Source organism: Podarcis pityusensis, assembly GCF_964106645.2.
Source record: "Podarcis pityusensis genome assembly, chromosome: 7".
Classification (NCBI taxonomy): domain Eukaryota; kingdom Metazoa; phylum Chordata; class Lepidosauria; order Squamata; family Lacertidae; genus Podarcis; species Podarcis pityusensis.
This window is the reverse complement of record NC_138031.1, coordinates 55,590,839-55,615,111: the sequence shown is the minus strand read 5'-3', so window position 1 is coordinate 55,615,111 and position 24,273 is coordinate 55,590,839. Positions and strand designations below refer to the sequence as shown.

The following is a 24,273-nucleotide window of genomic DNA, read 5'->3' as shown; positions in this document are numbered from 1 at the left end:
GATGAGTGTGTATGTATAATGCAAGTGTGGATTGAGTCTATATGTGAGTGGGGAGAGAGAAGAGAATGGGGAGCATAAGAGGAATTTTCCGTGCAGACAAAATCATACCTGTAAATTTGCACGGGACATCACTTACTGACTTTTATTCGCGTGGTTTGTTTTACTTTCGGTTTTGTTTTATTATGCAATCTGTGCTTTCATTTCGTATTTTTATGTTGTGAACCTCCCCTGTGATCTTCAGGTGAAGGACAGTAAAGAAAGGTAACAAATAATATTAATTCTTATTTCAAATACGTATATTACCACAGATTTGCATGGCAGCTAACAAAAATACCTTAAAAATTAAAACAACAAAAGCACAATAATCAAACATTAAAATGTCTTATAAAACAGCAGAAAAAGGCAACATAAAACACTTTATATACCTCCCTTTGTTCTCAAATGATTGATCAAATCACAGTTGGAACTTGATGCTGAATAAAGAGTGGATACCAAACACACTGTGGAAAATCCCATAGCCTGGGTGGGTGTTCCTGGTCACCACTTCACTAATCTCAGGTGTGAGGGCACTATGAACAGGAACAAAGGCCTCAGTGGTTTAGCAGGCACATATGGGAAATGGTACCTTAGTCACAGACGAGTCACTGCTTTTCACATGAACCATGGTTTGCACTGATGCACATGTAACATGAAACCATGGTTAACACTGGGAAAGGAAGGAGTCACTTCAGAGAAGAAGAAAATGAAAGATGCATGTGTTCACAAGTCTGGCCTCTGAATTGTAAATCATAGGTTATTGGGTTTCAATATCATAACTGCACTCAACAGTGTGTATAAGGGTATCGGGATGATAATCTTTTAAAAGTAGAACATAATACATACCCACCAACTGCCCCGGAAAATCAGGACATCCCGTTTCCCCTCCGTGAGAGTACAGTGGCCATTTGGAGCACCTTGCTCTAGAGCAATTTCGAGCCAAGGTCTCGCCCTTAAAAAAGCGTTTTTGGGGTACGCAATCTTGTGCGGTGCAGCGAAATGTGTATTTCAGGGCACAGTGCCTGGGGAAAGCCCTTTTTTGGTCCACGAGCTCACATGGGTAAATATTAATATATATATAATGAACTACAACTTTTATAAAGCATTAGGACCCTTCAGAGGGACATGTGAACACTTCTGAAGCATACCATCCTCCGCAACAAAATAACTACATAGAATTCAAGCTATTTGACTCACAAAAGGGGGCAAACCAAGATCCTTCTTGTTCCTATTGTTGGCAAAATGTAAACACTGAAAGATGCATTGAAGACAAAAGGTAGCTTGCGCTGCTCTTGAAAGGAGAGAGACACAATAAATGTTGAATGTTTTAACAGAATAAAGAGAGGCTTACAATATGTATGCAGGCCCTGAGGCACTTAGTTTCCTTTCTTTATGAGTGGCTTGGAAAGGTTATGTAGGTCACTTACTTATGGCAGCTGATGTTAATAAAATACCCACCTTTCCTAAATTGCTTTAGAGTAAAAAATATACATACACACATACAAAGCACACACATTGCAGAGACATTCCCTCAGTGGGGATCTCCAATTCAATGGGTAAATATTGAATTTCTAAACTCTGTCGCACAGCCCTTTGTGCAGTGCCGCTAAATAAAACCAAAATACAACCAAGGTATTGGGAGAAATCATACTTCACCTACCTTGCCATTTTCATACTTCACCATGTGGTATTCTCAGAATGTTTGCCTTAATGCAATTGATCAAACACAGGGATGAAGGATTGTCCAGTCACAGTCTTCCTTGCTGCTTTAAAAAAAGTGATTTTAATACCAGAATCTTACAAAACTCATCAGCGATGCCATGAAATGCCTCAAAGACAGCAGGGTCATCTAGCGTTGAGACCACTCTCTACACCTAGTATTTCCAAGGGAGCTTTCCCGCCATTTGTATTAGGTCAGGGCCCACTTTAGAGCTGTTATTTGTCCCAGGCAACCTCTTCACCTACAACTAAATATCCCGTAATCATGTTTGCAGGCCTGTAGCAAAACAAACAACGATTTCTAAGGCTATTACGGAAAGAAGAAGAAGAATTAAGCCTATGGCAGCAAAGCACAATCTTATTTTACGTAATAACTTCAAAAGTTTTGTTTCTTCTTCCATAATCCCTTGGGCCTAAAATGCATAATCACCCGGTAATTGAAGTGAAACAAAATACCTAAATAGCTCAATCCCCTACAGAACATAGGTATTTACCAGTGGAGGTAGGGGAGGAAATTTAAAAGACCTCTGTGGCATGTTCTGGCACCAGCTGAATATGCTTTCCAGATACAACACGGGCTTGGCTAACCTGAAATCAGTAGAGAAAACTGAAGAATGCTGGCTTGAAAATAGGACTTTAAATAATGTACATGGTCTTTTTAAAAGCGAAGGATCTTGGCTCCAGTTGCTCTTGTTGTTGTTTTTAAACACACACACATTCATTTTGATAAAACACCAAACAGAGTAAGCAACATGGCACCCTCAGGTACTGTTGGGACTACAAGTCCCACTATCCATGACACTGCTGGCTGGCAATGATGAGTGTTGTACTCCAGCAATATCTAGAGGGCACCACATTAGCTGTTCCTAAACAACTCCTTAGGACACATTACAATTTTGTAATTGCAAGTTACAAAAGAAATATACAGGCATATTAAGGCTGCAAGCATTCACCAGCGAAATCAGTTTTGCCATTAAGCAGTTAAGTATGGGTTGCAGGCCACAATCCATTTATTTGTGAGCAATTCCATAAAGGCGTTGGTTCTACTCCAAATGGAAGTTGTTAATGGCCAGAAAGATCTTATATACAGAACTGTAGGGTAAAAAAAAAAATGCTCTGTTACATATTGGTAAAAGTCCAAAGTATCTGTGCTCATCTTTTGATTCTGGCAAGATGATTTCCCAAACAATTAAAATCTGGTCATTATAATTACATGCTGTTCCTAAACATGGTCACACCTGTATCCATATTTGTCTACCATGGTTTCAGAAACTCTGCATTTCATTAACATCTACAGACACATTTGCTGGTGCACATCTTTCAACAAGCAGGAGATACTTGGCGAGAAAGCTTTTTCAGCACTAACCAGGCCCAAAATAGCACCATTCCTGATTTACAGCAACATATATTTTCATTTACTAACTGATCTATTTATAAAGAAAAAAGACAGCTGATCCATTTAAAATCGGGTTGTCTCCATCCATCCAAGTCACGACAGCAATACCTGAAAAGCAAACCTCTCAGAGGTGCTCCTACAGAATACCCATTCAAAATATGTAATGGATAGTGGATGCCTGGCTTTCACATGCATTAATTGTCACAGCACTCATAGCATGGAGCACTGAAGGCCCTGACAGCTCACTTTTACATTCTAAGTGACATCTGCATTGAATAGAACAGAAATAAAGATTAAGGGAAACACCTGATGTGATAGCACTCAGCTTTACTTCAAAATGCAATATTTAAAAAGTACAGGTCTGTCTTCTTGTATTCTAAGTAAGAACTAATGTCAAAGCCTCAGAGGACTATAAGAATATGAAAAAGTACCAGCTGTTTTGTGGGCTTGTGCATTATATTCTTTCCTTCTTGCCACTAACAAGAGGTAAGAACCATCTGCATGTAAGCCAAACCATGGTTTCCTGGGACAGCACAAAGCTTGGAATGCACTCACAACTACTTTTTCTCCCCAGTCTTTTTAGTGAAGCACAACATCTAAGCCATGATCATAGCAGTATACCTGAAGAAGCGTCTCCACCCCCATCGTTCTGCCCGGACACTGAGGTCCAGCGTTGAGGGCCTTCTGGCGGTTCCCTCGCTGCAAGAAGCCAAGTTACAGGGAACCAGGCAGAGGGCCTTCTCGGTAGTGGCACCCGCCCTGTGGAACGCCCTCCCACCAGATGTCAAAGAGAAAAACAACTACCAGACTTTTAGAAGACATCTGAAGGCAGCCCTGTTTAGGGAAGCTTTTAATGTTTGATGAACTATTGTATTTTAATATTTTGTTGGAAGCAGCCCAGAATGGCTGGGGAAACCCAGCCAGATGGGCGGGGTATAAATAAATTATTACTATAATATTATTATGATCAAGCCCTTTCCTCCTTAACCACAATCTAAAGCCAAGGGCAAACCTTGGCTTCTAAATTTGGATTGTGACACAGGTGAGCTTAACCCTTTTCTGCTTAAATTTGTCCTACCAAAAGCTGCCCTTTGCCCCGATATGCATGCAACTTTTCCTAGTTGAGGCAAACAGTCACCTGGGAGTGGAATTTTCAACAAGACAAATTCCCACCAGCCCCAGCCAGCATGGCCAATGATCAGGGATGATGGAAGTTATAGACCAGCAATATCTAGAGGGCCACAGGTTCGTGGTTTAAACCACCTGCTCCTGTACTGTGGTCCCACTGCTGATTTCTATAACAGAAAAGGCATTAGGATTTCCAGTGGCTGTTTGGGGGGTGCTTTGCTACCTGTGTTTTCAAAGCACAAATAGGGGCTCGTGTAAATTCAGAAGCCTTACACAGCTCTCTAACTTTTTGTGCCTCTCCCAGAAAAAAACATTTGGCATTCATGGGATAATGTGTGAAGTCATCTCATGAAAATTTATATGCAGAAACAATGCGCCAGAATGGTTTGTGTGAATGTTCAAAAATGGATCCACAAGCAAAATCTTACATTTGTGTGGAAACCTACTTACAGGATAGGCTCTAGAAAATATTTTTTATCTAACAGAATTACTTACAAAACACACAGCCAGAACAATCAGGGACAGAGTTTAGGGGTTTTTTTAAATCTTTGCAGATATTAAATAATTCTACACTATGCCAAGCTATGCATCCCTACTCTGCAAGAAAAGTGTACAAAGCTTGGGGCCTACTTTACTCTAGTGAAATTCTGCTGTTAATTTACCTTTAGGAAATGTTATGCATCATTTTTTCAAATGCATTGCATGAACAAGCATTGAAGTATGGTGTAAGGGCTTTCAACCACTAAAGGGCTTTCAGCTACTGAAGAATCATTGAAATAAGTAGACTGGGAGTTACTTCTCATTTTGCTCTTGTTATTGTTAATTATTGTTAATAATATGGGTGTGTTTCACCAGCAGTATTAGGCATGTTTTCGTGTTAAGGGATGTTAAGATAATGGAGTTTAAGGGTGAGAAATGAACAGGGAGTCAGGAAAGACCACCACGAAGGACAGAAGTTGCTATGGCAGTGAGAGGCCGAGGTGACAAATGGACGGGAGGCAAGTCAGACATCTTTGTGCCATCTCCACTGTTGCTCAACCTTAGGAAATCTGCTGGCTTAACTACAGCTCCCTTGGGTCTGAAAGTGCTGCTTGCAAGCACCATGTTGTGTAAGGGAAAGGTGTTAACAATCCTTGATCTGATCTAGGATGAGTATGCCGACTGTGTTTCTAGCATTAAGACTTCATGGAATGAAGAGTGAGATGTAAATATCTCCCCTGTGTATCCACCAGGTATCAGACACACAACACCAAGCAATTTGAGGGGTGGGGATGGGTGCAGTATCTGTAAAGATGGGTCTTTACAGATTCCATCTTCCTGGCAAGACACCTGATCAGCCACTTGTAAGGGGTCTGTAGCTGTTCCTGGGGACTCAAGACAGGATTGAGTTTCTGTTATTGCATTATCTATACTGCTGCCTATCTGGGCTGGCAGTGGTGTTGAGGACCCCAAAACATATGGTCTTTCGGAGCCTGTAACATAAATGGCTTGGCTTGGGATTTTATGGCTGCTATAACAACCATGGATATGTGTCAAATGACATACAGTCCAACACATGTGACAGGACACACTTTAGATCTTATTTCATGTTCTGGTTTAGGACTATATTGATCTGTGACTGGGGGAGCCAATGACATTCTCCATTGTCATGAGCAGATCTTTGTCTGACAAAGTTAAACCTTTTCACGGACATGGGTAAGAAACAGATTTAGGACTTACTCTGCAGCGGAGATGGTAGCAAAGAAATCTTACTTTTCCACAATTGCTTCTACACAATGTCGGCCAGTGGAGCTTTTCTGGGTAGCAAGGCTTGGGAGAACAGGTGATAAGAGGTCAGAGGACTCAAAAGGTTGCTGTGACCAATTTAGATTAATTTTGCAGAGAAAAACCACTCGCATTCATACCAATTTGGATGATGTGGTTTTGGCAGAATCAAGAGACGGGTGTGGCCAGGACACCATGTTGTCATGATTTATTAGACACGGTTCCATTTGTGTAGCCTGAGGATGTGGACAAGCTTCCTGGAGTTTTGAGCTCCACCATTTGCTCCATGCATCCTGACCCTTCCCAGGTATTAAAATCTGAGCTCAACATTTGGACTTCAGAGCTGGTGAATGCATCTCTGACAGACAATGCAAGAATCACAGCTAAAGAATCCCTGGCAGATGGCCATTCAACCTCTGCTTAAAAACCTGCAATGAAGGTGAGTCACTTTTTCATATTCTTATAGCCCAATACATTTACTCCTTTCACATTCCTTTCATATTCTTAGGGTTTGACATTGGCATGATCCCTAATTCCACTGCCACTCTATGGCAGTGGTCTTCAACTGGTCCAGACTTGGTCCAGAACAAAGGCCCATCTCTGAATCCCAATGGGATCCCACTTTCACTTTTGATTTGCACTTTAGTAAAAAGGCATGAGAATGTGGTTGGCCAGAAATGTGTATCTTATTAAGAAATGGCTCATTCACTTCCCCAGCCACATTGCAGTACTCATGGATAATGATAAAATGAGCATCTCATCAGGAGAAAGTGTTCTAGTGGCTGTTTGGTTTGGTCAGCCTAAGATGGAGTCCAACATGGTGGCAACAGTTATAATATGATCTGCCTGCTTTGGCTTCTCAAACCACCTGTGGGTCCTCCTGACAACAGACAGCTGGGTACCGATTATGAGTTTATATACAGCTTGCGGCAGGGCAGTGTTTAAAAAGGTCTTACATTTCAGGGATGGACACACCACTCATTCCTAACCGGTAAAGTCACAAGTTTGCATCCATGGGCATCTGTAAACCATTGCAATAACATTCTGAGGTATCACTAATACATAGGCAACAGAACGCAGCATATTAGAATACACAAACGACTCCAAACATACTTCAGGTTGAAACCTCTTCGCTGTTGAAATGAAGACCTCAAAGGCAAAGTAATGACGACATCACAATATACATAAATCAAGAACTGCATGTGGGTTTATTTTACACTTGAGAAAACAGTGGATTTAATTGTGTGAACCAAAAAAAAAAATTTACTGTACAATATTAATGATAAAACATCAAAATGTATAATTCATAGTGCATTGCTTGCTTTATTTTTATTTATTTATTTATTTTGTCAGATAGTTCCTTTGAGTACATGCATCTGGGAAGATGCAGGTGCCAGTAAAATTTCTCTATTTAACTCAAGCTGCAGGAACTAAATTTTATTCAAAAAAAGTGTGGTTTTACATTATATACACAGAAATTGAATATAAAATGACAATATAAAAAGTTAAAAGAGAAAAGCATACAGCCAGAAGGTACAAAGGAAGTTGAACAGTTTAAAATGGTACGATATGTAACATGTACTTTTTTTTCCCCTAAGCTGATGCTGGCAATTTACAAGGAACTGAATCCAACACTTGCCCCACTTTTTTCTGTTTTGTTTTAAATGTACCAATGCAGCACACTATAGAAAGGTCAGCTTGTACCAAAGCTTACATTTGTAAATAACTATAAACTGCAGTATCTTACAGGGGAAAAAAGAAAAGGGGGGGGAAAGCATTTGTACATTTTTTAAAAATAACTTGCATACTTTTTTTTGCCAGCCAAGTGGCAATTTTCAGCATCCAGAGGATTTGGGCATAGTGGCAACTTGGTTTATTATTTTTATTTTCTTAAACACGACTGTGGTTTTCTAACCCCTTGAGCACTTCATAGCTTTTCATCATCGTCAAAGAACTGCATGCATCTTTTCTCTGCAAATCAGACTGCAATTTTTAAAAGGGCTTTTTTTGACATTTTAACACAGTTTTGTTAATATGAAATGCCTTTTTTAAAATTAAAACACAAAACCTTCTTTTGGGAAAGGCACAACAATGCTATTACAGTCCTCAGAGGGTTAAAAAAAACTGACACTACGGGGTTCTGTGACCTTTATTGTCATGGCAACTTTGTAATTTTAGGATGTCTTTTTGTTATTGTTCTTTGTGTCTTTCTTTACGGCTAAATTAACGTCTCTCAATAGTGTCTCCCACTATATTCTACAAAAGATAGCTTAACATCAAGGACAGATGTTGAAAATAAAGGTCAGACTTTGACTCACAGAAAAAGAAAAGAAAGCTTTAAAAAAAACATGCACAGATCAGACAAAGAGCATATAAATATAACTACAAAATGTATGTAAGAAAAACCAAGGTCCAGATAGGCAGTTCAGCAACAAAAGTAAGACTGATTTCAGAGGCTCAGATCAGGCCTAGTGCAGTACTATGAAGAAGTTTAGTGCAATGTTCCTGTGGTCACTTGCATACCTGGCTGCTTACCTGGACGCTAATGTTTTTCTAACTCAGTTACATAGATCAGATGGTCCTCAGGGGACTTGCCATGTGTTTTACTAAGGTGCAGTTTCACTGCATGCTTGCTTGCAAAAGTTCGGTTACAGAGCTTACACTGGAATGTGGAGCCTGAGTCCTCCTCAGCAATTCCAAGTGAGCCTAAAGTCTTATTTGTGAGGACTTTTGAAACATTCTGCTGTTCTTGAATCTGATTTAGTGGCAATTTGGACAGGTCCTTCAAACTGAACCCTAAATGTGTCTCCAAGTGACTTATGTACGTAGAAGCAGTTCTGAACTGAGAGGCACAATCATTGCAAAAGAAAACAGGGTGACCTGTGTCCAAATTCTTTAAAAACTTAGTTCCACCTGTCCTCCTTAATTGATACTTCACATTGGCCAGCCAGTGGCTAATTGTGGTCATGGAAAGACCAGTAAACTTAGAGATATGTACCCGCTCCTGTGGGCCTAGGTCCGACATAATGTACTTGCCTTCAGGAGTCTCCCTCAAGCTAGAAGCAAACTGGGCTTGAAGGATTAGAAGATGCTGAGGGTTCCAGTTGGACTGCCTACCTTTCCTCTTGTGTACTGGTGACAGTTCGTCCAGCGTCTCCTCAAAGCTACTCCCATCCGCGTCAGATTTCTCTGACACGGAAGACGGTGTTGAAGACTTGGGGGTCAAGCGCCCTGTGAGGTTCTTTACCATGTCGGAAATATCCATCAGGGCACTTTCCCTCAGAGGAGATGAGACCGAATCAGTCACGCTGGAAACCAGGGGCTTGTTTTTGGACTTCGTTAAATCAATAGGCTGATCGCTGTTCTCGTAATAATACCGGTCGATAGCATCAGCTTGCTTGGCCGGAGTCGTCGAGTAAATGGGTTTGTCCAGCATACTGTTGCTAATTTTATATAACATAGCCAAAGGGTCCAAAGAAGGACTTACAGGGTTGGAAACTTTGCCTAAATGGGTATTCATGATGGATTGTAAAGCACTCAGTGGATTGATGAATGATGGCTCAGCTGAATGGTCTGTGATGATGCCCAAGTTATTACAGCCGTTTGTGACTTTTGCTTTAGGTAGCTCGGTACCGTTAAGTGCATGAGGATCTGCTGGACTGTCCTTCTTGACCTTCTGCACTTCTGTTTCAGGGCCCTTTTTTTGCTGCTGCTGCTGCTGCTGCTGCTGTTGCTGCTGCTGCTGCTTGGTTTCCTCTGATTTTGGAAAGTCTTTGTTCTCCTTAGCAGCAGGTGACAATGGCTTGACTGGAGAACATTTCTCTTTCTCTGCAGGCTTTTCTTCTTTTTTTATATTGATTTTGCCCGTGACCTTCTCCACTAGCTCCTCCATTGCAGAGACATTGCTTTTGTGAGGTGGTGGCGTCAGGTTCCCTGGCGAATGGATCAGTGCACTGTGTTCCGAAGACAAGGATTTTACGCTGCTGGCGTACGATGGCTGCATCTGAACACTCTGCACAGCTGGCTGAATGGGCTTAACAGTCCCCGGAAGCTGGTAAGCTGCATGAATGCTTGGATAGCCTCCCCACGAAGGTGCTCCATTCTGGGCCTTGCTTATAGCTGTTGTCACTGTATTTTCCAGGGATTTTAATATATCTATCCCACCTTTAGGGCTTTCATCTAGATCTTCCTCTCTGAGGTACTGATACACAGCCGTTGGCTCAAATTTTTCCGCAGAGTCCTCATTCTCTTCTTTAATCTTTTTGTCTGTTTCACTAACGATCACCTTTTCCTTTTCCATGTCCTTCTTCTCCTCAGAAGTTGTAGATTCGGCCGGAGAATCGGGCTGCTTTTTAATATTTGCAGCTGGTAATCTCGTGTGTGTGGTGGGAGGCAAAGGTATGGACTGGATCTTTTCTTCTACCACAGGATCCAATACTAGCTGTTTCCCCTTTTTGGAAGCAGAATTAGTTACTTTCAAAAAATGTCCCGTGACCATCATGTGAGCAGTCAGCTGCTGCAAAGTGTCGTGAGAACTGCCGCACTCCATGCATTTTAGGATCTGGGCTTTGCGGGCCTCAAACTGCCAAGTGTAGCTAGCACCATTTTGATAGCCATAGCGGTTGTTTGGAGTCACATAGGGGTTGGCAGTTTTCTGGTCCTTCCCTGCCTCGCTAAGTGTGCTCTCCGAAGTGATGGCCGTCGGCTCAGGTGAGCAAGGTGAAGCTAAGTCTTGAAGTGCTCGCTTTTTGGTAGAAGGCACCAGTTTGGTGATGGCTGGTACTGGTTCCTTCAGAGGCACTTTCTGGTAATGCTTTGTTTTTATCATGTGGACACTCAAGTCTTGCAAAGATTCAAACGAATGGCCGCAGTACATGCACTTGAGCACTTTCTGGGCGTCCTCTTTGCCTTCCATTTCCATAAGCGATCGCTTTCTGGGCTTTGACCACCGTTTGGTCTTTTCAGCTTCTTTATCTCGGTTGTCATCCCGATAATGTCCAGTTTCATTCATGTGCACTGTTAGCTCCACTAGTGTGTCATATGCTGCACTGCAGTCTTTGCACCGGAACTTACTGGCACCAGTGAACACAGAACCATACAGTTTATTGTTTTGCCGGTAAAGCTGCACTGTGCTGAATAGACTAGGTTCTGGGAGAAGTCCGTATGAGGTCTGCTGCAGAGTTTTGGCTAATGCCGCTTGATGCCAGTCATAACCTGAGCCACCACTGTTATTGTTACTGTTACTAGTACTACTGATACTTGTAGTGATACTAGTGTTGGTACTGGTACTAGTACTGGTACTAGTACTAGTATTGGTACTTGGGGTAGTGATAGTAGAGTTGCTATTAGTGGTATTTTCCTTCTGGCTGTTTTCATTACTCTTTGATTTTTTTAAATCCAAAGCTAAACTAGACCAGCAAGACTCCGATAGTAAATTTGCATAGACAGCTTTTATTTGTGCCAAGCTGTCCTGTGGATAGGAAGCATTGTCCAAGCATTGGTGATCTTCTCTCTCTTCTTTGGAGGAAGTGCTTTTGAAATGAGCCAGCTGGTCACTGTTTTCGCTGAATGGCAACCCATAACCTGCGTCCTGATTCGTTGCTGTGCTGACTGGAGAGTTCTGGTAACTTTGAGCCTCTTTGATCTCCGTTTCATCATTGCACATGTAGTCAGTTTCCTGGATGTCCAGAGGTAGTCCGTCATCCTCCACGCTGTCTTCATCAATCTCTGCTGCTTTCAGTTCTTCCTCAGGAACATAAGCTAGAAAAATACATAAGAAAATAAAAATTCATTACAGAACGTACACATTTCGTTTCATTCCCACCACTGTTTCTACTACAGTGAGACTGAGGCTTACATTTTAGATCACATATCCCTATTTCTCAGCTTTATGAAGATACACATCCTGTCAATTTAAGCATGGCATTCGGCATTTTCAGTTGCAATTAAAAATATACCATGACATTTCAGCAGGATTTATGTTTAACTAACAGAATAACCTGGTATGAATAAAGCTAAGAATTCATTCTTCAGCCACTTTTTCTGATTTGCAACACTTATTTTGCCACTGCAACTAATTGGGATTTTCTGGAATAAATTAGGTAAAAGGTTGTGTTTATTTTTTTATTTATTCATTTATTACATTTCTAAGTCTCATTTTATTTGTACAACAACTAAGGTCATCTGGTGAGTTTCAAAGGTAAGTAGGAATTTAAACTCAAATCTCCATCATCCAAGTCCAGCACTCAACACTACATACTACTTGAAGCACTAAACATGAGCAAATAAGCATTTATAAAGTTATATGGTAATGAAGAAGGGCAGATGTAAAACAAATTTATCATCAATTATGAATTATTATTAAGAAGCATGTACTACTGTTACTTATAAAAAAGGTAAAGGTACCCCTGCCCGTACGGGCCAGTCGTGTCCGACTCTAGGGTTGTGCGCCCATCTCACTTAAGAGGCCGGGGGCCAGCGCTGTCCGGAGACACTTCCGGGTCACGTGGCCAGTGTGACAAAGCTGCTCTGGCGAGCCAGCAAGAGCGCAGCACACGGAAACGCCGTTTACCTTCCCGCTAGAAAGCGGTACCTATTTATCTACTTGCACTTAGGGGTGCTTTCGAACTGCTAGGTGGGCAGCAGCTGGGACCGAACGACGGGAGCTCACCCCGCCGCGGGGATTCGAACCGCCGACCATACGATCGGCAAGTCCTAGGCACTGAGGTTTTACCCACGGCGCCACCCGCGTCCCTTTACTGTTACTTATATTAGTCCATTAATGTGAACAATGATTTGAAATGTTTATATATTTTTCCTTCCAAACAACCTTGTGAGTGGTGTTATGAAATAGCCCTAATTTTGATTAATTTTGATAGAGGAAGGCTAAGTTTAGAAATGGAAGACACAGGAGAAGCCTCTTTCATTTCCAAGGGCCAGGGGTAGCACCTTCTATGAAATGCTCTCTTATTTGGCACAAAATCATCAACCCTCTGATATACCTGTTGTCTCCAACCCTGACCTCCTGGGCCATCCCTGGATATTGTTTATTAAATTGGCAAATCATAACCCCAAGGTTCTGCTGTGAAGACCTGGCTGGCAGCTAATGTCTTCAGTTGCCTGTTTATTTCTAACCTTTTGTTTGTTTTGCTAAGCTGGGAAGAAACAAGATCGTCCGCAAGTTTACTTCCAGGCTATCACCACTTCAGAATGTGTTACACCCATTCTTACTCAGCCAGACAAGATTTTAGACTTTGTTTTATTTTAATCATTAAACCCCAACTTGAGCACAAAAGCTGAAGCTTTGGGCTCCAGAAGCTGGGAATCTTTCATACACAAAGAGTCATCACCTTACTTCACAAAAGCAATCCTGTGAAACTTTTATCTTCCTTCTATATCTCCCTTTCTATTTTAGAAAATACCCCTATACATCCAGTGCCTTGATCTCAAGTCACACAGATGATCAAGAAGTCCCAGTACCACTCATTTCAAAGATCTTTGTTCCAGAATTTTCCTAATTGGCTTAGAACCTGATCCATCTTCTTCCAGTTCCGCCTTTCCTTTCCCACCCATGAAGCAAGTCTCAGCATCCCATTGCTCTTGACAAACCTTTTCTTCCCAGCCAATCATCTCACACTGCCACTTTCTCTCCTGGATTCCCAACTTCGAAGCATCCCAAAACATTGGGTTCTTACATGTAAAGCACACAATGGTACCTCTACTATTGTTATTTTACAGATGGCTCAGAGACATTAACATGAATAATCACATTTATTCCAATAGTCCCACTGAGCTTATAGGAGTTACTTCCTGTTAAGTTTGTATAAGCAGCCTTAGAGCAATCTATGGTTGAAGATAAATTTGAACTTGCGTATCAGAGTTCCAAGATGGATAGTCCAATAGAGCACCTTGGCAATAATGGCAACTGAGCTAGAATATACACTTGGATTTGAAAGTAAGGTAAGAACAATTAGTCACTGGGCAAATATGCTTTCCTCTACCCATTACTGAAAGGCTGAAATGTAAACGATGGTACAAATTGACAGGGGATTCTTTTTATTAGCGTTGCTGTTATCACAACATTAATTTAAGAAGCATTAAGATTTATGCATCTGAAATGATGCATGGTCGGATATAAATAGCATTAAACATACCCCCACCAACCCAGTGACATCATTCATAGTGCAAAATTAAAGAATAGCTCATTTTTTAAAATGTTGAAACAGCTGTCAAAAAAGAGAAATACAAAAGGAACAATCCCAAGTATGGGGAGCCAATATAATTAATATAATATAATATAATATAATATAATATAATATAATTGAACCAGTGTGAAGTCTGCTAGATCAAAACACCATTCAAGAGTGGGCTACTGCCAACTGAGTCAATCTAAGCCTGGCAGAGGGAAAACATGCCTTATAAACAGAATTTGATTTACAGCACCCTTTTTGCCAACATACGTTACGCCAGATTACCAGGTTATGTGACCAGGATGATCCAGTGTGTGCTTAGTCCTGCCCCTCTCCCTCGGAACACTCATTTTTTCAGGGCATATGTTCCACAAATCTTGGCTTAGCTACAGTTGAGCCAGAATGAAGGCACTGTGACGAATCCTAACTTGCGCATTCTGGCAGATCTAGGGTTAGTCTTGCACCCTATGGCAGTGCTTTGCTACTGAAGGCTCTATTCTATAGACTTAAAATATTTAGAATAAAAGGGAGGGGGGAAATGAAAAAGTTTTAAACCTTAACAGATCAAAGAAATTTCAGTAGGAAAAAGCTGGAGCACCTGGAAAATTATCGGAAAATTAAGGGAGCAATTCTATACACAAGAAGCTGGTGTCTTGAGGTACACTACCCTTTTTGCCAGCTTAATTTATATCAGGTTGCCAGGTCATGTGACCAACCTGAATGGGTTTTGGATCCAGCCTAAGTGCCCCCACCCCACCCCACCCCACCCAGTCCCACCCCCACCATGCCCCCTTTTCAGGGCTTACTCCAGTTTAAGATCTGCCAGGCTTGACTCAGTCAGCCGAGTCCTGCCTGAGCTGGTATGGGGGACATATGCTGGTTTATTTCTGGCTAACATGAAGGTGAGGAAGTTAGGCCAGCATAATCTGGCTGCATGAGGACCTTCCTGGCTGAGCCAGAGATCTGCTGGATCCTAACCCACTCATCCCAGCAGATCCTCCTACAGGATTGCTCCTTAAGCCTGCTGATGACTGTTTTTGGACAATATAAAAAACAAGGGTTAATCTTGACAGCGATGGGCCACAGCCAACTTCGGGCTCAAATGCTCCCTTCTCTCCCCTCTTTCTCCAGCAGTGTTGCAAGGAGGCGATTGGAAGATTTTGCTTCCTTTTTGTGACCAGACTTGTCTTTTACCAAAAGGGCCCAAACCTGAGAAACTATGGCTATATTAATTTTAGCTATGACTCATTGTTTGAAATTTGTTTATTTCAAATGAGTTAGGAAACTGCTTTTTTCTGGAAAACCAAAGTTAGTATCAACCACAGTTTAGGGTTCACATGCAATGCTTGACTGAAGTTAATCAAAAGCGAAAGCTTCCAATTTCCTCCTTTCAAAAGCCTGTCGATCATTCCTGTCATGATAAATCATGGCTTACTGTGATGCCCAAACTACTACGATAACATGTGCAAGTGCCAAACAGTTTTTACATGGATTCTTCTTAATGGAGTTTCCTTGAAAAGCACCAAGCTAGTTTAAACAGTGTGGCTACTCACCAGGGTAAGTTTAACTGCAATATAGCTGAACAGGAAAAAAAAAGGATCAGACATTATATTCTTAACATAGGCACAGAGGATGTAGGTGGATATTACAACTTCTCTGGGTATCCAGATCCTTGAAATTTTAATGGATTTAGTTCTTGGTAAACTTAGTGGGTCAGTTTCCCACAGATAAAATGCTGTGTGTCTTCAGTTGCTGAAAGCAACTGAAATGCATTGTCGAATTAAACAATAACAAAAAAGGGATAGATATTGAAGGGACGTCATTATTGACTTACTGTGACAAGTTCCTCAGGGTAATCCTGCAGTGTTGACTTTGAATATTACATACCATTTTCTACACCTGAAGTATAAGCCCCAAGGTGCATTTAAATTATAAAGAGCTGGTGAAACCAAAGGTGACACCTTGCTACAGATTTTTGGCTCATACTAATGGTCTGCAGCACTTTAGCCTTTTGCTAAATTAGATATGGGAAACCTGTGGCTTTCCATGTGTTGTTGGGCTCCAAGTCCCATCATCCTTGACCACTGGCCATGCTGCCTAGGGATGATAGGAGTTGGAGTCCAACAACACCTGGAATGCCACAGGTTCTCCATCTCTGTGTTAAACTATGACACAGATATCACACAACAATTCTGGCAAGAGCAGTTGGCAGCGAAAACTAAAGTAAAATGAGAGATGAATACTTAAAGCTGACAAATATAAAGCATGCAACGGAATATCCAGCTTGATTATTGGCTTACAGTAAACATCAAACTTTGCTATTGTGATGCCACCTGGTGAAACGATATAATCTTACCAAATTACGTGTTTATCGGAATCAAACTATTTTTTAAACTAGCAAATGTGATATTCATGAGCAGATGGCCATTAGATCAAAATACATCTATTCTAAGGGCCCAATTCACAGAAGTGGCAGGCATGCACCCTAAGTGATAAAGATAGATTTTTGCACTGTAGTAGAAATAATTTGTACGCCATGTCAGCTCCACTCTACTAGAAACCATACTTTGCTAGAAAAACCATGTCCTACGTACTAATAGGTGAGTGTGTATATGTGTGTGTGTCAATGAGCTTAAGGATACAGGAAATGTTTTTCTTATACGTATTGTTCACAGAACATGGAAAAATATTTGAAATGAATGTTTGCACACAAAATGTATTTATGTATTAGGCACGTTGTGCGTGCAGTGGCTCTGATCCAACCGAGAACCCAAGGAGCACCTGGAGCTCCACATTTACAGCTCTTTCAACATCCTGAGGAAAAGGGGCGTAGAAGCAATTGAATAGCGTCTCTTGCTCCCCCAATTCTAATTCTAATCTTTAGTGCACGGCCCCAGCTGCTGGATGAGAAATGGATCTCAAGTATGTAGCACCTATTTGCCCACACAGTTCCCATCCAGCTAAAGAACCACATGGGAAGCTTTCTTTTCCATAAGCAGATCGTCCTTAGCTAAATTGGGATGATCAGGAGCAATTCAGGAAAAGAGAAAGCAGCAAAACGGGATATAGTGAAAGGTGGGGTGGAAAAAAATTCCTGACTAATGCTGGGTGGGCTTTTCCCCACAAGATAATTCTAATTGCTTACTTTGCGGATTTCTTATTTTTAAAAGCATTGGGTTTTCCCCCATAAGGAATCTTCTTTTAAAAAAAAATATCTTAGAAACATATGCTAAGATGCAAGATATTCCCCTAGGTCTCATAATTCAACAGCATTCAACATTTCGAAAATCTGTGTGCCAAAAAAAGGAGGCCTGCTTATTCCCTTTCACCTACCAGCACAGTCCAGTACTTTTCTCTGCTACTAAGATCCATTAGACCTTCCTCTCCTCCCACCAGACCTCATTTTATTTTACTAAAAGGGACCATTTTAAAAGAATGTGGTTTCTAGTAAACCACTGCTAATAACTGAAAAAGACGTTTGAAGAGAATAATACTGAATCTTATCAGGGCTAAGGAGATCCAGGAAAATAAACGAAACTTAGTCCAAGTCTTTTCTGCAGGAAAGTGCAAGAAAAAGCCAGGGGTTATCTTTCTAGGTGGGATATAAGCCTAGATTGATATTGCCATTTGTTACTCTTAATGGTGTGTGTGTGTGTGTGTGTGTGTACACAAAGATTCTCTTTCCGTCTCTCTCTCTCTCTCTCTCACACACACACACCTATGGATAAAAGCCCATAAATTCAGTATTACAATATTTTACTTAAAGGTAGACACATGAGTAAGTTTATCCTGCCATTTACCTTGCTCTGCATTATCCCCTTTCATAGTTGGTTGAGACTTACAGTAAAAGCCATTATGGCATTTTAGTCCAGCAGTGGCACACCACGTTTGCTTCGGAAGACAATAGGAAATCAGCTTGCTACAGTTACTAGCCATTTAAAGGTTGCACCAAAATCAGTCCAACAGAAGAAACACTTTCTTATCCCTAAAATATCATTGTACAAACTGATGCTGCTTTAACACAGAGGTCCATCTGCCAGTGCTTTTGCAAAGAGACATAAGGTATGTTTACACTCCGTCCTCTTACACCCTGTGTACTACAACGTCTACACAGAAGAACATGGAATCAGGATCACAGTCACCCTAAGTGAGCTATTTAGGAGGTATGATGCACACAAGGTTCCCTTATCCTCAAGGCTGACCTCTCTATTAAAATAAATAGGGCTCCATATACACACACACAAGCTTTGTGCATTTGGGTACATATGAGGCTTTGCATCAGCCCATGTGTGCTTTTCCGTGGACTAGCATAGTAATGCTGAATTTTATTTTTAAAGGGTTTAGAAATGCATTGTTTTTAACATTTGTGCTGCAAAAATGGCTTGTGATTTTTAAAATGTTCTAAATTTCACACAGTACGGGGAAATGCACACGTTCCTAACTTTGCAACAACATACACAGCTAAGCATACTGTATCAAGACCTTGTTACTGGATTTAAATAACAGAAAAGTTGCAACTGTTACCTAAAATAAATATGGCTGCAAACCTAAACACACGCACTGAAGACAGCAAGACTTACTTCTGAGTAAACATGCATAGAATTGCACCATTTGCATTACAAACTGCTACGCAATAATATAATCTTGTGATATTTCAGTAATACATATTGCAAAGTTAAAGCTCACTAGAAGTCTCTTGAGAAAAAATTCACATAATTTATATGCTGGTCGTTATTTTGTCTATAGGTATTTACATATCCTATAACCCTTATTGGAATCAACACCAACACTGCTCCAAAACAGGCTGTACATATCTGGTTAATAATTACTCCGTAACATAAATTTTTGCTAACTCATTATTTGTGGTTGTGAACTGTACTATCGGTTGCAAGTCATGCATTTTTGCTGGGTGTAAAGATTTTCTTCTGTTATTTATACAACGTAACCTAGCCGCAAACGAAGGGGAAAAGAAATCTCCATAGAAAGTTAGCTGTTCACCCACAAGTGGGAAAGACAAGCATTGAGCTTGAAATTCTGCTTTTTACTTACTTTGGTTTGCAGTGCCTATAAAATGAGAGAACATTATATATTTTTATTCATGTTACTTTGCTTGTTCTATAAAATCTTATTGTAAACTGCTGCTTATATCACACAATAATAATAATTACAAAACGTTTTTATATTGTCTACTATTATTGGACAAAATTAGCTTGCTTCAATGCTCACAATATGAGAGTGCTATACAGGGGAGCACAAAGCAATTCAGAACACACTTACTGCGTTGATTTTCAACGTTTAAAAAATATTCCTTATGTCAACTGAATTTACACAGCTATGCTACACTATACACATACACAGATGTGCATTTGTTAATATTATAATTCATCATGGTTTAAATTATAGAATTGCCTTGGGGGGGACATTTCATTGAAATATTCCTGTTGTTGTAGGATAAATACTTAGGATTCAGAAATAATGTTTATAGTGAAAATGTTAACACAAATAATATACACTATTTCACAAGGTCAATGTCGTCTTCTTCTTTTTTTTTACGCCTATAAAGTTGCTACTAACACAGAATACACCGGGAAATAGACAGTGATGTTTTGATGTTTTTTAAAAGCTGTTTATTCAAATTAAAAGCTTTGAAATTTTGTCCTGCAATTGTTTGCAGTCAAATGCTGCAATATTCTACATCAAGAAAAGAGAAAGGCTTGCATTTAATTGCTACTATATGAAACTGTCAGGGAGGTCAGCTAATTATTTAACGCTGTGATAAAACATTTCCCACTGAATTTCTTCCTTTGGCTCCTGTGTCAGCACAGGTATTTTAAAAGTGTGATGCAGGGTTACATTTGTGGCCTATAATCACAGAGAAATATTTAAACCAAGCACTCTATTCTGATTTCTAGATGCCTAAAAATATACTTGCAACAACCTATATTATAGTGTACAATGCAAGCAAGCCTCTCTTGTCTCATTTTCTGTCTCTCTCTGTAATTTTGCAGGAGGGAAATCCTACAAATTACAGCTATAGGAAGACCGAGAGTATCTGTTTTCCTGTTTTCTATTATTACATCTTGTTAAAAATCTGTGCCCATATGATATGCCTTCTGGATGCCAATGTCTCCCCATAGATATGCTGTCATCTTTGTACAGCATTAAAATTTGTGTATTCTAATGTAAGTCGACACAAGGTGCTATATATTGTATGTGTTAGTGGTATAGGACATTGTGTTTGCTTCAGTGAGAAGGTGTACACTGTAAATAACCCAGACCATGTCTGAAAAGCCAAAAGCAAATTGGATAGGATAATGATAATGTATTGTGGGGGTGGGCAATTGTATAATATTATTTATTGAATACAGTGATACTGTTTCTTAGTCACAGTTCCGTTTAAATTGTTCTATTATTTTCTGCATACATTTATTCTATTCTGCTATACAAAACACACATTCCCCACAATCGTTATTTTAAAGGGGGCAAAAGATTACCATTATAGCAGCCACAACTGCTAAAATCTGTAAGAATTAGTGCCATTGAGTTCAACAAGAAATTGATTCCACACTGTTTTTAATTATTACTCAATTAAACTTCATGCAATTTCAGTGGTGCCAAATAATTATTTGTTGAGGGCAAAATGTTTAAAACTTAATTTCAATATTGTAACTGAGCATATGTTTGTTTGTGTGTACTTCTGTTTCATAATCACAGCAACCCTGGTCACAAACAAGCTAAGCACTGTAGTTTTCAATGTAACATATTAAAATGAGAAATTTAGGGTGCAATCCTATGGCAGGGTCTGCTGGGATTGTGCAACTTAGGATCTCTGGCCCGGCCGGCATTAAGTCTCCAACCCTAGCTCTGCTGAAGGTACTCCAGTGTAACTTCTCATCCCAGCACAACCAGCTCAGTGAAAGCTAGAGCACTGGGGCAGGGCATAGTGGGAGGGAGACCACAGAGGTTAGGGTTTAAGCCCGTTCAGCTCAGTCACATTACTTGGCAAGCCAGTACAGAACACTATTCTAAAGGCTCACTTTCCCTCTGCCAGACTTGGGCACAGGAGCAGTCCTGCAGCTAAACAGGGTTTGAATCTGGTATAACTTTACATTAGCATGCTTTAAGCCAGCTTCTTGTGCATAGGGTAGTTCCCTTAATTCTGGTTGGAAACTGAAAACAGACACAGTATGTCATGTGTCCCGCATGTCCCTCTAGTCTCATTCATTTTAATATGCCTTGTGAAGAAGTTCATGGGAGAGTGTTTCTACATATAGGAAATGTGTAAAATCCTTCGGTTGTAACTGATCCTTTTCTTACTCTACACGTCAAGCAAGTTAAGAACATGCTTAAATAATAATACGTATCAGCATGCTTATGCATATCTATATATTTTTGTAAAACAGGAAAACCCATTCATGCAGAATCTAAAACAAACTTTAAAGCAGATTTGCATTTTAGTTAGCTCAACTACAGTGACCTTGAGGTTAATAAACTGGCTTAAGCCCAATTTTTTTCAACTTCAAGTGCTTTGTGCTTCATGGTCTACCTCAAACTATGAACTGATAAATTTTGTGGATTCAGGAAGAGAATACTTCAAAGCAGTTTCCAGAATAATATCCAGTTAGAAATTCCCAACAATGAAAAGTATGAAGCAGGAAGTAAATAAAATGGTAACTGTTAAATATTTAGTGTACACAAAAATTGAGCATGAATCATTCTAGGGATTATAATATGAGTATGTTGCATTATGTTTACATGCATGTATTATATATTTATGATTTGTTTCTGACATTTGTACCCCACTTTTCTATCAGAAGATAATCAGAACTGTAAAATAACCAGACTCACTCTCTGTACTAATATACTCCCCCCTACCTCTGTTTCCTGAATCTCTTTCACACATGCATATAAAATTACTGAAGAACAAAAAGGTGATCACAAGTGAAGTGTAAGAGGCAGTTAAAAATAAAATAAAAAAATCACCACTTTTACAGAAGTAAGAAAAGGAGGCAAAATGCATGTGTTGTTTCTGTTTCGATGTGAAGCTCTGTAAGAGACCTGAAGGGTCTTCAAGACTATCAGTAGTTCTTCTGCATACTGGGCTGAATGCTAGCCCTTAAAGCAAAAGGCATCTGAAAGCTTCCCATCTCTTCCGCTTCCATCACCTTCTCTTCTAGGCAATCCATCTACAACCATTTTCCTTACGTATTTGGATTGTCAAGGAGAGCTGCAGATGAATCTGTCCATCCGATACCTTCCTCTGTCAAGAATATTTCATTGAAATGTTTGTTTTTATCCCTGCTGGCAACATTAGGATGGAAATATTTAACCTGTTTCCATTACTTATACAAATTACTATTACATGGTAGAACAGATGTCAGAATCACAACTGACTGCCATACATTCTTTATGTGGAGAAGAAGAAAAGTTGTTAAGAGCATGCTCTTTAACACCATGTCCTCTCTTTTACCTGATTCATTAACTTCCACCATCAACATTTAACTTCCTTTCTGTTTCCATCTTTTCTCAAGCTGCTTTCATTTGGAAGCAAAGTCTTTCAGAAATATATATGTTTGATCAAGTGCTCTAAGAGGTTGCAGGAAAGAAAAGAGTGGGGAGGGAGAGGAGGGAGAAAGAAAACCCAACATCTTGTCAAAAACGTTATTTCTCTAACAGAGATGATGAAAACGAAGTCAGTTAAGATGCTGGTACTCAAAGATGGCTGTCACTTCAGATAGAAGATGGCACAACTCACCTAGACAGGTGACACTTTGGTCGAGCAAAGGGTTGCTGCATTATTGAGAACACCAGAGATCAGGATGACAAAGACTCAAGGCCCAGGATGCCTAGGGCACCTTAAGTAGTGAAATCAGCAGGCAGGTGGATTTCAGCCTCCATTTGCATCATCTCCAGATTTAAATAAGGGTCTCAGGCAGCAGTATTGGGAAAGACTTCTGCTGCCGACCTCAGGGAGCCACAGCTCATCAGAGTAGACTATACAGGGCATGGTGGACCCAATCATCTCACTCAATATGAAGGCAGCTTAATATGTTCAACTAACTGCGAAGTATGAAACCAAAGCTTCTTGATGGCAAGGCTATTTTTTTACTACACAGTAGTAAAAGTAAAGGTGGGGTGGAGCTACAGAGCTCCCAAACCAACTTTCTAGCTTATTCCAAAAAAAGCTGCAGATTCTCACTTCTGGGGGGAAAATATTGAGAAGTATGTGTGCTAATTTATTGAATAGCAACGAGCAAATTCTCTTTCCAACTGAACTCAATTGCAAAAAAATCATTTGGTTTTGAGTAATAGTTGTAGACTGCAAGAGGGTAATCTTCCTCCCGCTTTCTGAATTCTCCATATATTAAGGTGGCCTTCGCTATGCTGCTGAACACAACAATGGGTTGGAATGATAGCATCACGGCAGATGGGGCTGAAGCTACCAGCTCTTTTTATATATGCACATTTTTAAAGTTACATTTTACTTGGGTACCTCTAACAGTGGGATCTTTGGCTCCATTTAAAATGTTTGTTTTGTTCCATTGTTCATTGGATAGCATGCTGCAAATGTCCAATGGTTTAAAAAAAGCAACAAAACTATTATTACAGCTATTGCAGAAGTGTTTGTCACTGGGTTTTCTGTACACTGAGACCACAGGAAAGGTCTAAAAGTATGCAAATGTGTGAGGGGTTTTTTTAATTACAATTTGTTTTACAGTAGAACAGTATTACAGTAGAACAAGGGATAAGGGGAGCTAGAGAAACTGCGTTCTACATTTCTACATAGCTGCTTAGCAAGTCCTCCCACCTCCACAAAAATGACTGTTTAGCACACTGCACAGCTGAAATATTAAGTACAGTACAGTATATCTTTTCAAGAATACTAGTATTAAGTAGGAGCAAAAAAGGAAAGGTTGTAAACTATAAGCAGACACATTCTCAATGTATCAAGATCTGCTAAATGCCAAACATGCAACATTTTCAAAAGAATGCGAAAACTCTATTAACCAATTACCTTTGACTTTGATTCCCTCTCCAGTT

General features: G+C 40.1%; 1 protein-coding gene across 7 annotated transcripts in view; it reads right to left on the bottom strand.

The window, feature by feature from the left end:
* Positions 1-7,228: 7,228 nt before the first annotated feature.
* TSHZ1 (teashirt zinc finger homeobox 1) overlaps positions 7,229-24,273 on the bottom strand; it is an 80,307-nt gene continuing 63,262 nt past the window's right edge. For all 7 annotated transcript variants that reach the window (XM_081014138.1, XM_081014136.1, XM_081014135.1 and 4 more), the window contains one exon: positions 7,229-11,803. In XM_081014138.1, the coding sequence (XP_080870264.1) occupies positions 8,586-11,708 (3,123 nt within the window). In that variant the 5' untranslated portion in view covers positions 11,709-11,803 and the 3' untranslated portion in view covers positions 7,229-8,585. The remainder of the gene's footprint in view (positions 11,804-24,273) is intronic.